We start from the raw sequence: 15,030 nt of genomic DNA on the forward strand, positions 1-15,030 counted from the left end.
AGACCTGGTTGACTGAGAATCTTCTGAGATACCCATCTGTTAAAAGTTTTAACACCGAAACTATTCACACTCACATTCACACAGGCAGGCGCACACACACACGCACGCACAGACACACAGACACACAGACACACAGACACACAGACACACAGACACACAGACACACAGACACACACACACACACACACCTTGAGATTTGTCTCCCCATCGAGGCTGGCGGTGGTGATGTGACAGGTGCCATCTGAACGGTCTGACGACAGCAACACCAGGTCAGCTGGGAATGTCTCGTCTTTGGCTACCCGGACAATATCCCCCACCTGGACAGAGAAACACACAGGTGCAACACCAGCAATTACCTGATTTGACTTTATACTTTTTCATTCAGTTTACTGGAAATTTCATTTTTGGTTTAATCCAACATTTAACAAAATGGTCCCTTCACTACATTCTCAAGAGAACATTATTCAACTTGGGCTGCACCTACTGGATTCAATACGGTATAATTTATTGAAAAATGGTTTCATGACTTGAGTTTCCAGCTCAAAATTATGTCATTATTGCTGATTTATTTGATGATCACTACTTACCACTTGGACATTAAATTTACAAAGATTAAAAACAGGAGGAGTATTTAAGAAGCTTAACACATGAACCCTGCAGAGGCTAATGTCATCATAGAGGATCGAAACAAGCCCTGATGATCAAAATATCGTTAAAGCCTGGAAATACAAAAATAATAAAGATCAATGTCCTTCTTAATAACTGGAGTCATTGCAGGCTGTTGTGTGACTTATTTAAATGGTTGAGTTTTTTTATCGTGAGGCAGTCAATGAGTTCAACAGTGAGAAAATAGTGAACAGAGGATTTGCACAGTGAGGCAGAGCTACAAACACCTTAAGTTAATGAGTTGAGCTGACGTGTGATTTAAAGGTCATTTGGCTGATGTCGCTGAAAAGGCCTTCAGGGAAAAAATTGGACTAAACAGTGGCATTTCAAGCGACTCGGAAAACTTGTGTGTTTCTGTAACAAATGCATAATTCACAGACATTTACAAGCCGATTTGTCCTCAGCATTATGAGTGCTTACACATCTTACACTCTTATATATGAAACGGAGCTTTTTCGACAGATAACATAATCTAATATCATGCATTCCCATGCAGTCTAAGTCTACACCAGCAGCACAAGGAATTTAACAATCAAGCTATAGCCAGTTATAGCCAGTGGCTATGAGTTGTGAGAGGCTATTTTAAGGTACTATGAAAAACAGGTAAGAGATGCTTGTTCTCCTGAGGACTTGCTCTTTTCTTAAATGAAGACAAACCCTTTGAGCTGGACTAATTGGTATAATTAGATATCTTTAGAGCATGGCGGTTGCTATATTACCCTGATGTTCTTGGATCTTGTCTGGACCAGACTTCCACTGCGAACCACAAACACCGGAGCCCCATTCACCTCATTGTCAGCCTTGTGTCTCAGCCAGTCCTCATAGCCCTGAAAGATAATTCAGCCAATAAACAAGCGTCAAAAATCTAAGTTTAATGAAAGATGAGCTCATTGCTAACACAACCAACAACTGACCAACTAATGAGCATGACAAGTTAAGTCATTCCACACACACCTATGCAACACACCTATATAAATAAATGTCATATGAATGTCTGTCACTAAAAACAAACTAGAAAAACTGTATGACCTATTTTCATACATTCAGCCACGAAGCTGTGTGTTAAAATTCAATGAATTGAAAATATTTTCAGATTTCCATTCAATAAATAAATAAAGCTCAACAATATTGAAGGAAGCAGAATTTTGCAAGTAAGTTGCAAACAATTCAACTGGGTCATAGTGTTTGTACATAGTTCCTCATTTTTACCACCATGAAGAGGAAGCAAGCGTGTGCTCACCTGTTTTATGGCAGTTACAGTGATCACAAAGAAGAGGGGCAGACCGCTGGTGACTGGGGAAGTCGGGGTGTCTATCATTAACTAGAAACACAAACAAAGAGCAAGGCATGTAGGGATGTGCACAGAAACTCCGTAGGAGTAGGTGTGTCTTGCAAGAGACAAAATACACAGCAGAGACAAACAGGAAACCTCTCTCGCTTCCCTTAAAGGTTAACTGTCAGCTCAGAACTACTCACACATACATCCACACACGATGGAGGGACGTTGAAAATCTTTAAGGCAGCATTTGTTGGAACAGACATATCTCAGCTACCCCTCTTTTGAGATGGTCACGACCTCCATTTCACACTGATTTATAGATATTTTCCCTCCAAATCACAGTAAAACAATGATCACAAAGTTGTGGTTCCAGATGGGGAAAATAATACTTTTCAATCATTCATTATCACGCTTGAAAATCTAGTGAGAAAATTATAATGTACAAACAGATGCAAGAGATCTGCCTGGCTGTGTGTATGTGTTGCTAATCAGTTTACAAGAGGGAGCGACACCCGATAGAAGCACAGAGCCTCACTTGTCACTTCCTTAAACAACCTTTAAATATTGTATTTAAAACAGATCTAAGAGTGTCGTGATTGGCTGCTGCCTGTTTCCTGGTAGATCAACGCAAATGACCCACAATGCATCTTTCCACACTGAGAAGCACTGAAACATAAACTGTGACGATGCAAAAAACAAATGAAAACTTATCCCTGACATCCATATAGAGCTTAATTAGCACATGGGATCATAGTCATGTGAAAGATTGAGTTATTACCTTTGCAGTTTCATTTACCCTTGATCCAAATGAAACTATATTTCTTTATAATGATATTAATTATAATTGTTGTTATTTTTGGATTAAAACTTTACCACTCAAATCTTTGCACTTGGACCTTGATCCACAACATTCTTGGGTTGTATTAATTTAAGCAGGCATAGCAGAGAAGGCAGCTGTGCTACGATATACTAACCTTCCTGTCTTGATAAAATAATGTTTAAATTAAATATTAATTGTGACTTTAATACATTAAAGCAGCAGTAACCTGGCTATTGCTTTATGGCTCCCATGCAAGTATTCCATGAGCAGACTGATTGATTCGCGTTAATGGATTTGTATTTACATGTGAAATCTGTGGATTTCAGACAACTGACAGATTCACTCAGAAACATTAATATCACCTTTTGGTGAATGATCTCTTTATTAAAATATGTAAGTTGCACAATCACTGATAATTACTGGTTAATGACACAAGAGCAGGGTGATACAAGATGATTCTGGACAGTTAGAGAGAATAGCAGGGTTAACAGCCCCGCTGCAAACTGTTCTGTTCCTGCCAAGTTTTAAAAATCACAGAAGTGAATATATTAGTTTCTATATTTGGACTGCTGGTTAGGTATATATGATTATTTAAGACCGGATTCAACTTAAGAGCCCTTCTGGTGCAAACTGACACACAGGAACCTCCCAGTAGTGTGTTTTGCAAGCACAAAAAAAACAAAAAAAAAACAAAACCTGACTTCAGCTCCACTGCTACAAATCCATCCTAAGGGAAACATAGCGGGGCATCAAAGCATCTGAAAATGTTCAAATTAGCCTTCTCACAAAATGTGTTCACAATGTCAAGATGAAAAGACCCTTTTTTCAAGAAGACAAATCTGATTTCAGCTTCACTGACAAGTTGAGTGGGTGAAAAGGCAGTCTTTTTAGACAGAGTCAAGTCAATTACTTTGGCTTCACTACACAGGCCCAAATAAATCAGGAAAGGCCTGGAAATGTGTAAGCCAAATTTTCTTTAAGCAGGCTGACTGATGCATAGTGAAGGGCTAATGCTTAGGGATGGGTGTTAAGCCACACATATTACTTAATGTGAGGGTGTAACGTTGTAATACGCAGCCAGGCTTGTCTCCCTACTGGTTCCTAGACGACAATGAGTCACTCACTGCTGCATGAACCGACACATAAAATGTATTTGTTTCACAAGCAGAAACAACTGAAGTCACACTTTGCTCATCACCTCGAGAGGCCTGAGGGTTACTTGTACCTGCAATATGAATTAGTGACAGTGTGAAATGTTACCTGCACAAGGAAGATGATGAGAAAATAGAAGTTGGCTATCCTTCTGAACTGCTCGAATAGATTCTTGGGGACAAAGTTCCAAATTGTGTACTGAAAGAGAAAACATCTCAGTGACTTACTTATTTTTAGAAGAGCATACACACAATACATGTTTGGCAAATTGCCAAGGAAAGATAATAATGTCTGGAAAAAAGAAACTGTCTTCCATGCAAATCCCCCCCCCCCCATTTTAAATACTAATCTAAGCTGTTTGATACAAAAAGGAATAAACAACAACGGCAAAGCAACATAACGTCAGTATTGTAATACACATAAACATCTTCCAGTAATTAATGAAGCTGTTGGCCAGCAGTGGTGCATGCACTGTGTCCTTGATGACCCTGGAGGTTTTTTCTTTCAAGCTTACATTTTATCACTTCCTGTGCATCGTCAAGGAGAAAGAGAAGTGGATGGGCGAACACGTGTGGCTGCACTTAAAGATTTAGACAAAAACTCTGGAGCTAAAACAATCTGCTTTTACCTGATTAAGGTCACCAGCTCCACTTACACTAACCTTGTTTTCATATGAGCTGTTCTGTCTGTTCTTCGCAAACTTGACTTCAAATCAATTTAATACTAATCCAAGGGACTTAACCCTGGCGTCAATCATTGAATCAACTGTCTAATCAATGACAGTCATCCCTGCTGGAGGCAGACAGCAGCCTCTTTGGATTATATCATCCTTTTTGTGCAATCAATCTACCCAGAAGCTGACTGGTCCCCTCACCAACATTCATGTTTTAGCTGGAGGTGATCCTGTTATCAACAGACCACTTCCTTGTCTTGTTGTCTGGGGAACAGGGCTCCAGGTTAACTTTGAGACACTGGTGCCAGTAAAGTTAAAGAATCTTTATGGCCACTTTCACAGCTAGCATGAATGTAAAGACACAAAGACATCATTTTTATCAAGTACAGTAGACAGTGACACATTGTGACTGCATGACATGAAATCCTGACATTAAAACGTCACAGACTAAAATTCTAGTACTAGAAGCTGAGGGAGAATCTGGTACCTTGGACGAGATGATCCTGTTGTCAGCAAACCGTTGCGGGATGTAGTGGCCATGCTGGGGGAACCGGTTTGCTACATAAACTGTCCTAGTGTCACTCTGATGAGGGGGGTCAAAGCCCTGGGAGCAGAGAGAGGGGTGCATGAGAAAGGTGGGGCAGAGAAGGGGCAAAAGGGAAAGAAGGGATAAAATGAGAAATCAGGTTACTTATATAACTCAGAGTACATCCCTTATTACCTGTGCGCATCACAAACTTTTCTGCTAAAGTTAACTCCATCATTTCAGTAAGTGGCAGAGTGCGATTACTGTGTAATACAGATACAGTCTTACTATCGTTATCTTATTGATATTATTGATTAGATGTTGAGGATTTGGTTTATGTATATAATTTAATCTGACACAAAGACCTTTAGACACTGCCAGAAAAGAGCTAATCATAATATTTCTGATATCAAAATCCATTACGAAAAAAAACAAACCCCCACCACCCCACTAAAAAAGTAATACATGCCAAAGAGATCAGAAATAGCGGCAAATATCATTGGAATTCATTCATTACTGAGCCATAACCTTCAACCCCACAAACACAGCCAGGAATGCCAGACCAAGCCCTGTACATAAGCTAACTACATGGCTACTTAGAGCCCAGCAGCCACCAGGGGACCCTGCACACTGATGCATCCACAACTGTACTCATAATGACGTGATGTATCTTGCCAATACTAATATTGGTTTATGAATCCCTTCTATGACTGTGTTGGGGGTTAACATCATGTCTAAGAGAATAGACTCTTCTAGTGTTGGGAAAAAAAGAGGAGAAACGGAACCAAAGAAAGATTCCTGCCTGACCCAAGTTTGCTTGAGCTGGTTTTCATCGCCAGTGGGGACAAGAGTCTAAAGTGCAAACAACAATACAATCAGGGAGTCACTTGACAATGAGTGACAGTAGATATGACATGGCTTCAGGCTATGTGATGACTCAGTCAATGGAGCAGGGGTTGCCTCCTCCTCTGCTCAGAGATTTCTAAAAGAGGCGATGCGCAGCACTTGACCTCTCCACAGGAGACCAGAAGAAAAGACAGACGACTGTCATCAAACCGCTGTTTTCTTCATCTACCAGTGAATTTTAATGACGGCTCCCCGCCTGCTGCTGCATGTTGTGTTTATTTTATCTTTCATATTGCAGTTTGCTATTCTTACAGGTGAATTAAACAGACTTTTAGCAAAAATATTGAGTGTGTTAGCACATTCTGCTAGGTGGTGCAAACCACAGTACATTCAAGTCTAGATGACATTACCACAAGACCTGTAGTATTTTTGGAAGGGATCACAACCCTTATATGTCAGGATGAACAAAGCGTGAATTTGACATCTCATCCCTAACAATTAACTGACAGCTCAAATTAAATTCAGCAGTACAGTTCAAATTTAATGACTGTTTTGTTGAAGTCCCATTCCAACATAGAACACAACTGAAATGACCTGAAAACAACTATCTCTTTCCTGTTCCACCCATCTGAATTGTTGTGTTGGTCTAAAGTAAAGGTAGACCAGGTAGAGAAATATGTCTTCCATTTCAGTAAATGTTTCACAGTAAAAGCACTATTAAGAAACAAAGGGTGTCTAAAGTCAGCTGCTGACTCAAAAATCAGCATTTCTCTGACGGACATTACAACATTTGGTCATCATTGTGACTTACATATGTGGCACGAAACCTCTCAGGTGAGTATCAGGTGCAACATCTGCCCTTGACTGTGAATACTCTCATAACTAGACTGAGAAAACTTGAGTTGCACTGACGAATTCATAAACACTGGTAGTGACACAGTTGAGTCTCAAATGTGCTTGCTGGGGTTTGTCAAGCCAGCTCACTGAGATATATCCTGGATATACTGAATTTGCTGAGTGATGAAGGCCCCTGGTCTTTATGACGCACTGGTGGACAAAACAAATATGTGGTTATGAAAAGAAGACAAGGTATTTATTAAGAGTTGAAGTCCACCAATGATTATACAGAAGTGCAAGTTCTCCACCATGGCATGCGTTTGACGAATTAACCAAACTGAAGTATGGATCAGAAGAACGAGTACAAATCAGAATCATGATCATCATGGCTTGCTGAGGTGTGATCTGGTTATGTAACTGGCATTTAGAGGAACTGTGACAAGTGTGAAGTTTATGGAAACACTTGATGTGCGTAAATTATAATGATAATCAGGTCTGAGTGGTGGTCATATTACTGAATGACACATTGAAGAAAATGTAATTTGGTTATAAATTAGACACATTATCATTTCCATCTTTCTGCAGACCAAAACGAGGGCGATGCACTTTTTATCTGTCCACTTCCATCACTACTCATTTTATAACTTCTGTTGTTCCGAAAAAGAATCTACCACTGCCCGTCACATGCAACCCAACTGCTACACTAAGATAGAAAAAAAAATATGAATAAAGGAAATGCTAACTATCATTAGCACATGTGACATACATAGGTCTGACGCCAACACACACACATACTGTACACACACACACACACACAGAGGAATGCATTCTGGCCATGTCCCTCCCACACAGATTAACCTCTGTTCAGAGATGCTTGAAAGTGACGACTGTCATTTGGTTTCTCTGTCTCACACTGTCCGCATGCTGCTACAGGCTTCTTTATTGTTTTCTACGTTAACGCACCACACCACCCACCAAACACTTCAATTGAAGTTTGACATTAGTTAAAAATATTTTAGCGTTGACAAATGGATATTGCTTTGTCGCCCAAATACAAGTACTTTTTCACTTATGTTTAAAATTAATGAATACAAATATTAAGTTCAGGGTTTTCTATGTTGCTGGTGTTCGCTGTTTTCTACTTTTCTCACTGCTTTACCAAGCAAAGTGAAGATAGATTTCTTTTGTTTCAATGCACATTAAATCAACATTAATTCTCTTACATTCTAAAAAAAAAATAGGATGGATTCATTGGAGTTATATGCTGTAGCACCGTTCTACCTCAGTGGAACTCAGTAATTTACAATGTTTCCTCATTCATCCATTCTCTCTCTCTCTCTCTCTCACACACACACACACACACACACACACACACACACACACACACACAGCAGAGGTGGCCGTGCAAGATCCCAACCTACTCAACAGCAGTGATTTAGTGTTTGGTATCTTGTTCATGAACACTTGGGAGGAGTGAGGAGTACTAGACAGCCACTCTACCTCTGGCCATCCCACCTGCAAAAATAATACAATATTAAATAAGAAAACAATATTTATCCATTTATCCACCCTCACACACACTGATTTTTGACAGTATACTTCAATGTCTAAAAACACAGATTCTGAGTTCACCGACCACATAAAAGCATCCAGGTACTTCTGGGTGTGCGTGAAAGAAAAAGAATTAAAAATTCAACTCAATTTTCCAGCTTTGTTGAAAAACTAAAACAAACATACTGGAACACCTCTTGATGTCTTTGGACTGTGGGAGGAAGCTGGAGTACCGGAGAGAACCCACGCAGGCACAGGGAGAACATGGAGACTCACACAGAAAGACCCTGTGTTCCAGCCGGGGCGGGAACACGGAACCTTCTTGCTGTGAGGCAACAGTGCTGACCACTGCACCACCATGCCGCCCCCTGACCTAGACACTCATGGCAAACATGTCTCACATACCAGTGAATTCCTGATTAGATAAATTTCACTAACAAATGAATAACGTGCTGATTTAAACATTGTCCCTGTACTCTATATTGTTAAAATGACAGTTCTCCACGACGACAACAGCTCGAATACAAACGGCCACCTTTTTCTTCCTATGCCACTGCCTTCACCCTTCAGACGTTTTCTCTCTCTTGCTCTCTTCAATGGCACCTCCCACTCACAGACACAAAAATAAAAAAATTTAAAAAAACTCAAACACAAACGTCACACTCTCTCCCGCCCATACAGAGAACTCTCCTGGGCAAGTGTGTGTGACGCTTTTGCATTTTTGCATTTGGAGGGAAATCAGGGAACAGAAAAAGAGCCTGAAGAGAGGGAAAGATGTAACTCACCAAACTGAGTCAATACATGCTGACTTTGGAAAAAAGTATTGGAAGATGGAAATGATTAGTTCCAAAGAAAAAAAAACCCAAAAAACATTAACACACATCATGCTCAAAATGGTCAGTCTGAACTTCATTACTGATGTGTTTATGGACGGAGGGAGCATGTTAAACCATGGAAACATTTTCTATTACAATCATACGAGTGCACATGCAGGACTGTGCTGCATTCATGGTGAAGAGGTGCCCTCTAAAACCACCGCCCAGGAAATGAGAACCTGCACATGAAGCAGCAACTTTAGACACTGATGGGCCAGGAAGTGAGTTTTGTAAGCCAGAAAACCCTCACATCTAGCAGTGGAATTGTTGAGTCACCAGCATGATTAATTAGGTATTACTTCCCTGTGGAGGGACTATGGTACCTCAGGATTTGTAAATATCTAACTTTATACACATTTATGTGATTACTTCAATGAATATCGATAGCAGAAGAAAAACCCTCCACCCAGTTTCTCAGACTTCTTTTACCCTGACTAAAAAAAACAGCTCAGTGGTACGAAGTTATCACGCCTATTTAATTTCAAAACCTCTCACAAAGTTTCTTTGTCACTGTTGAAGAGTTTGGCTCATTTCTCTTCACAGTGAAAGATGATTGTGTACTGGTTCATCTCAATGAGCCAGCAAGAAAACAACCACAAAAAAAAAGGAAAACACTAATCCACATTGCAGACCACCATATTCTCAACAACTCAGCCGCAACCTGGCACCCGTCCCCGCTGTTGGATACCAGGAGGCCACAAAGGAACTGATCCTCTGGCCACCCTACCACCACAACCACCATCTCATCAGCCAAGCAATTATGGCCTGATGATTACAAGTACACTCATCGATATCGTTGGCAGCCTCCAAAACTGACCTGAGAGAAACTAGGGTTTCTTACTGGAAGTCAGTTAATCTAATCTTACTTTGATACTTTTTTTTTTAATATGCTATTAAGGTAAATGTCATGCAGCACTATATTACTGACACCCTGTTGTTAATGGTTCGGGCACACTTCACCAGCCATAGCAGTTTCACACCAAGATTATTTTAGGTCTGAAATGACTTACCATAACAGTGATTGATGCCTGGTGATTCCAACATGACTCAACTCAATTCAAATAAATTTAAATGATCCTACGAGTGAATAGAAAGGTACAGGTAAAGATGGAAAGTAAAAAATAAAGATAAAAAAAAAAACAATTTTTTTTTTAAAGTTTAACTTTAGATGTTATTGAACTGTTTTCCACACTTAAGCCAACCCTTTACACATTTAACCAACCTTAAAATTAGAAATAGGTAGACCAATATATGAGTTACAAAACTCAAAGCAGTAATAATATTGTATTACAGTTGTATTACAGAGCAGGAAATAAATTAAATTAAAATCAAATGGAGTGAATTAATCAGAGGAGGAAAGACAGCAGTATCCAAAATGAACGTTTCGACTGACTGACCAAGCAGACTGGTAGATTAAAAATCAATCATCCGTGCATATTACTGCATGATAAAACAATAAATTGACATTTCTGTATGTCTTTTTCCACTATATTTCCTTGAGATAAGGTATTAAATACCAACCAACAGAAAGAGGACAGGAGATAATTTGATAATTAGTTAATTAAAGACCGAATACCATTCAAAAAGTTTTGGAATTAATGATTTCTTTTCTTTTTCTCTAGTATTAGGTTGGGTGGACATACAGAACACTTCATCAGCACAGCTTCTGTATTGAATGTTCTTCCTTTCATCTGTGGGTTTTCAACAACATAATTTGGCTTATGGGATCTAAACCTCACCAAACACCTATTTGATTAGCCTAGCAGTTGTTAGCAAGAGATAGGAGAACTGGATGCTTTCAGTTTCACAGCATTGTTAGAGTGCAGGAGTGCAGAAGTGCATATGATAGTGTGACCTGAAATGCCACTTAAATGCGGTGGGGCAAGTTAAAACTAATGCTACAAGCGGAAAAATCTGGAATACGCTTACATCAGGTTAATCTCATTAGCCACTGCATGCTTATGCCTGATATACAGTCATAATTTTTGAGATACATATGAAGCAGATATGATATTTATGATTTTTAACTACGGAGGCTCCGATGCAGTCTCTAATAATACGATTAAGTCTGTAAACACCACAAGATCATTTGGGGCAGATCATTGGATTCAACCTGACTCAAATTGAGAACGCCTCCCAGATTTTTTAGAGGTGCATATTAGACCCAAAATCAGTCCGATTATCCTCTAGTGTGGAGGCCGGCACTAATACAAAGAGAGGAAGAGCAGGAAATAGACTGTGCTCATGCTGAGAAGGAGGATGCTGTTTTTGACGGTATGACTCTTGACAACAGCAATACAAACATGACCACAGGCGTGCCAAACAGATATCTAACAACATGTGGCATGAAATGAATATCCTGAAGCAAAGCTACAGATAAGGAAGTTAACAAATTAATCAAGGCTGGTGTAGACTAGTTATGGCAGATGTTTTCCTGCTTATAGGGTTTATTAAGGTTGCCACCACTGTGTATAAGAATCCTCCTGATTGAGACTATATGTAGTTAATCTTGTGGGTTCAACAAGCAAGATTTCTATTATTTGACTGCAATGTTATTATAAACAACATAAGAATTATCCATGGAATCCCCTTTATTCCCTCCATTCATCACTTACATGTGCAGTAATGCCTAGTATTGGATTTTCATGTTTTAGTACATTAAAAACATCTGCCTCTAAGATTTCAGACTCTTCTTATCCCCGGAAGCTTTAATTCTGTGTATGTTTATATTCATTTAAGTGGCACAAAACCAATAAACAGGTCATACAACACACTGAGCATGAACTGCTTTCTTTCTCCATTCTTGATTATCATGGCTTGAACAAAGTTAGAAGCCAAACCCTTGAAAAACTGTTTTTCTCTTACTGCATTCAAGAAATGTCTAATTTAAGCCATAGCATGCTTTGAGGGGAGGGGAAAAAACATTTACATGGCACCATATAATGATACTTTTCCCCCAAAACAATATCAATACTCAGTCAAATTCAGATGATATACAGGCAAGCTTTACATTTGTAATGCCTGTCTTTGGTGAAATTACACTCAAAGCACAAACAGTGGCATGTCTACTAATTCTAATGAAAGATACAGTGCAAGCTTAGTAGTTTACACATTAAATCAGCTGCAACACTATTACGTGTCTTTTTTGTCCTGAATAGGTAAATTGATGTTACACAATATGGTTAAAATTGTATAAAATCAATATGAGTACATCGTAGGCTTTGAAAAACAGAGAAAATGTATGCTGCATTTTGTAATTTTAATATGGGAAAACTGAAGCATGTACACAAAGTTTCTATGTCATGCTTGCAAAATAAGGGTTTCCTGTTCGGGAGAGGAGCTTGTCCTTTAAGTATGCAAGTCTTTGGTGAGGTAAATGGGGCATAACTAGCATGTTGTCAACACTGCACTTGGGAGGGGACTGACACTAACAACGTTTCCTACTGCATTTGTCTGTCCATGGGGATTCAATACTAATTAGGACTCTCCCACCTTTCACTCTTCCTTCCTCTTTCTTTAAGTGGCTCAACGTCACCAGAACTGGCCTGATAAGCAATGTGTGACTAAGCAACACAAGGCTGCTTACCAGTGGATATGAAGGTCATATTTATGCCCCAAACAAACTTTGTCATTAGGCCAGGTGGATCAAGGTGCATTTTAACTACACTTATAATTAACTAGTGGGGCCAGCAATGTGGGATGGGTCAAATTAATTGCTCTATCTCAAATTAGGTGCCACTATAGCTCCCTATGGTGCTCTTACAAAACTGAGGAGTACAATTAATCTGAAAAAGCACAGAAATTTCTCAGGAAAACCATGGAAGCTGAGCAGGAGGTGAATGACGTATGCCTCAGCACTGAGTACATGTAGTACCCTTTAATTAGATCAGCAGTACTGACAACTACACCTCACAACTACTAAGCTCCCAGACTGTAGCAACATCAGAAATTTTACCAATGCATGACTAAACTCAATGCATGCATTCATTCATTCATTCATTCACATGCATTCACAGATCACATGCTCTCATACCATCTGTCACATACAATCTCATGTACTGCCACAAACGAATAAACTTAAAAAAGTGTTCTCGCTGCACGGGTGAAACACAAACCGTTGAATGTTTAATTGGTTCTGACTGACAAGTTAAAGTCGGAAGCAGGAGAAAATGAATCATGAACGCTGTGTTTGCGGACAAACAACGTGTGATTATAGCGAATTCAGGATGCCCTGAGCAGGCAGACGATAAAAGGACATTCCAACCAGTGGACATACATTAGAAAGGGGGCATTAAATGATTTAACACCGGTAACGATGAAGTTAAAGCGAGCCAACGGTGCTCCGGTACCGAGACTCCTGTCCAACCGGCTGTTTCCCCACTTCTCCTGCCACATACACACGAGTTTGACTTGAAATACATCTGACAGATAAAGAACTATGTAGCAAACGTAACTTAAGACCGGCAACCACCAGGTTAGACGAAGTGGAGTCGGTCGAGCTCCACTTCTATGTAACTTTGCCAAGTTTAGCCAACGCTAGTGTTGTTAGCCTGTTAGCTCGAGTTAGTCAAGATTTGTTTCTGCTCATACAAATGGAAACGATCCAACGGTCCCGAAGAGGTGGGGGACAAAACAAAGACGAAGAAAAAAACTTCACACCAACACATAAACGCTGGTGTCCGCTTGTTCATGAGGTCTCCACTTGCTTATTATCACTAGCTAATTCAGGTTAGCTAGCCGAGGTAAGCTAGGTTAACAGGTACACCTGACTGACATCACAGACACATCAAAGAATGTTTCAAAACACATCGACCACAGCTAATCGCAGCGTTAGCAGGCGAAATGTCAAATTAAAGTTCCTGCACCTTTTTGTTGGGCGAATGTAAACCTGGTGTCGAGTGACAACTGTATGGAGCAATCGTAGGTTAGCATTGTGAGAAAAGTTTAAAGTGTTTTTTTACCAGCTGTTGTCGTATCCATCGTAACATCCTTGCAAAATAACGTTATGTTCGAAGTAGCCACAACTGTCGCTAGCCAGCGCTAGCAACTAGCTACTCCAGCAAAACCGTCCCAAACCATAAATATTTCCCCCCAAAGGCAGCTCTTCTTGGTCGCATTACGCGACACATTCACAAAATGTCGTTGTGCAAAAAAGTGGGTCCAGCTCTGCCCATTCCAGGGTGTTGATAGACAAGCGGTCCTCTGTAAAAGTGACAGACGACTGGCCACGAAGTCCCAGCAAGCAACGCTACATCTCTGCTCTGCCACGATCCGCTTCCCCTGCTGCCAGTACACAGCTCTGCGCAGACAGTGGCTGCTCTCCAGCGGCGCCACAACGCCCCCTGTCGGCCTATCTATCTATCTATCTATCTATCTATCTATCTATCTATCTATCTATCTATCTATCTATCTATCTATCCATGAAAACATACAAATATTTTTTTTTCATTTCACAAGTTCAGCTACTCACTGCAGGATGATTTGTACTTCATTGTTTCAAGTTTTTTTTTAACTTTTCTTTTACTGGGTAACAAAATCCATTCACTGTTGGAGTGAGAGGTGCTCAAGGCTGCTGGATCATACTGGACCAGTGATGGCTTCTTCGAAATTAGATTTTCTCTCCAGCGCAGAGAAAATTTACACATTCATCAATGAATGTGGACAAAAAGCCTTCCAGTGTCCGACCCTGAGCATGCATCACTCTGCACAGCGAGGCTCAAATATAGCAGGACACGACTGATCGGGAGGGGACTGTAATTCTATTTGGGTCCATGATGCGTACACCATACTTGTGGTTTCACTTTA

General features: G+C 40.0%; 1 protein-coding gene across 6 annotated transcripts in view; it reads right to left on the reverse strand.

Annotated features, from left to right (window-relative positions):
- Positions 1-14,542, reverse strand: part of atp11b (ATPase phospholipid transporting 11B) — a 53,500-nt gene extending 38,958 nt beyond the window's left edge. For 2 of the 6 annotated variants that reach the window (XR_015119376.1, XM_086225448.1), the window contains exons 1-6: positions 14,187-14,542; positions 5,078-5,194; positions 4,026-4,115; positions 1,907-1,987; positions 1,386-1,493; positions 189-317 (exon numbers count right to left, since the gene is read on the reverse strand). Coding sequence is in view for 5 of the 6 variants with exons in the window: in XM_086225448.1 (XP_086081574.1) it covers positions 189-317; positions 1,386-1,493; positions 1,907-1,987; positions 4,026-4,115; positions 5,078-5,194; positions 14,187-14,213 (552 nt within the window). In the remaining variant the exon portion in view is untranslated. The remainder of the gene's footprint in view (positions 1-188; positions 318-1,385; positions 1,494-1,906; positions 1,988-4,025; positions 4,116-5,077; positions 5,195-14,186) is intronic. The other 4 variants (XM_086225447.1, XM_086225444.1, XM_086225450.1 and 1 more) reach the window with 2 other exon arrangements.
- Between the last annotated feature and the right edge of the window lie 488 nt (positions 14,543-15,030).

Source organism: Aulostomus chinensis, chromosome 14, assembly GCF_037954235.1.
Source record: "Aulostomus chinensis isolate RoL2024-O1b breed Wild chromosome 14, RoL_Achi_v1.0, whole genome shotgun sequence".
NCBI classification, from domain to species: Eukaryota; Metazoa; Chordata; class Actinopteri; order Syngnathiformes; family Aulostomidae; genus Aulostomus; species Aulostomus chinensis.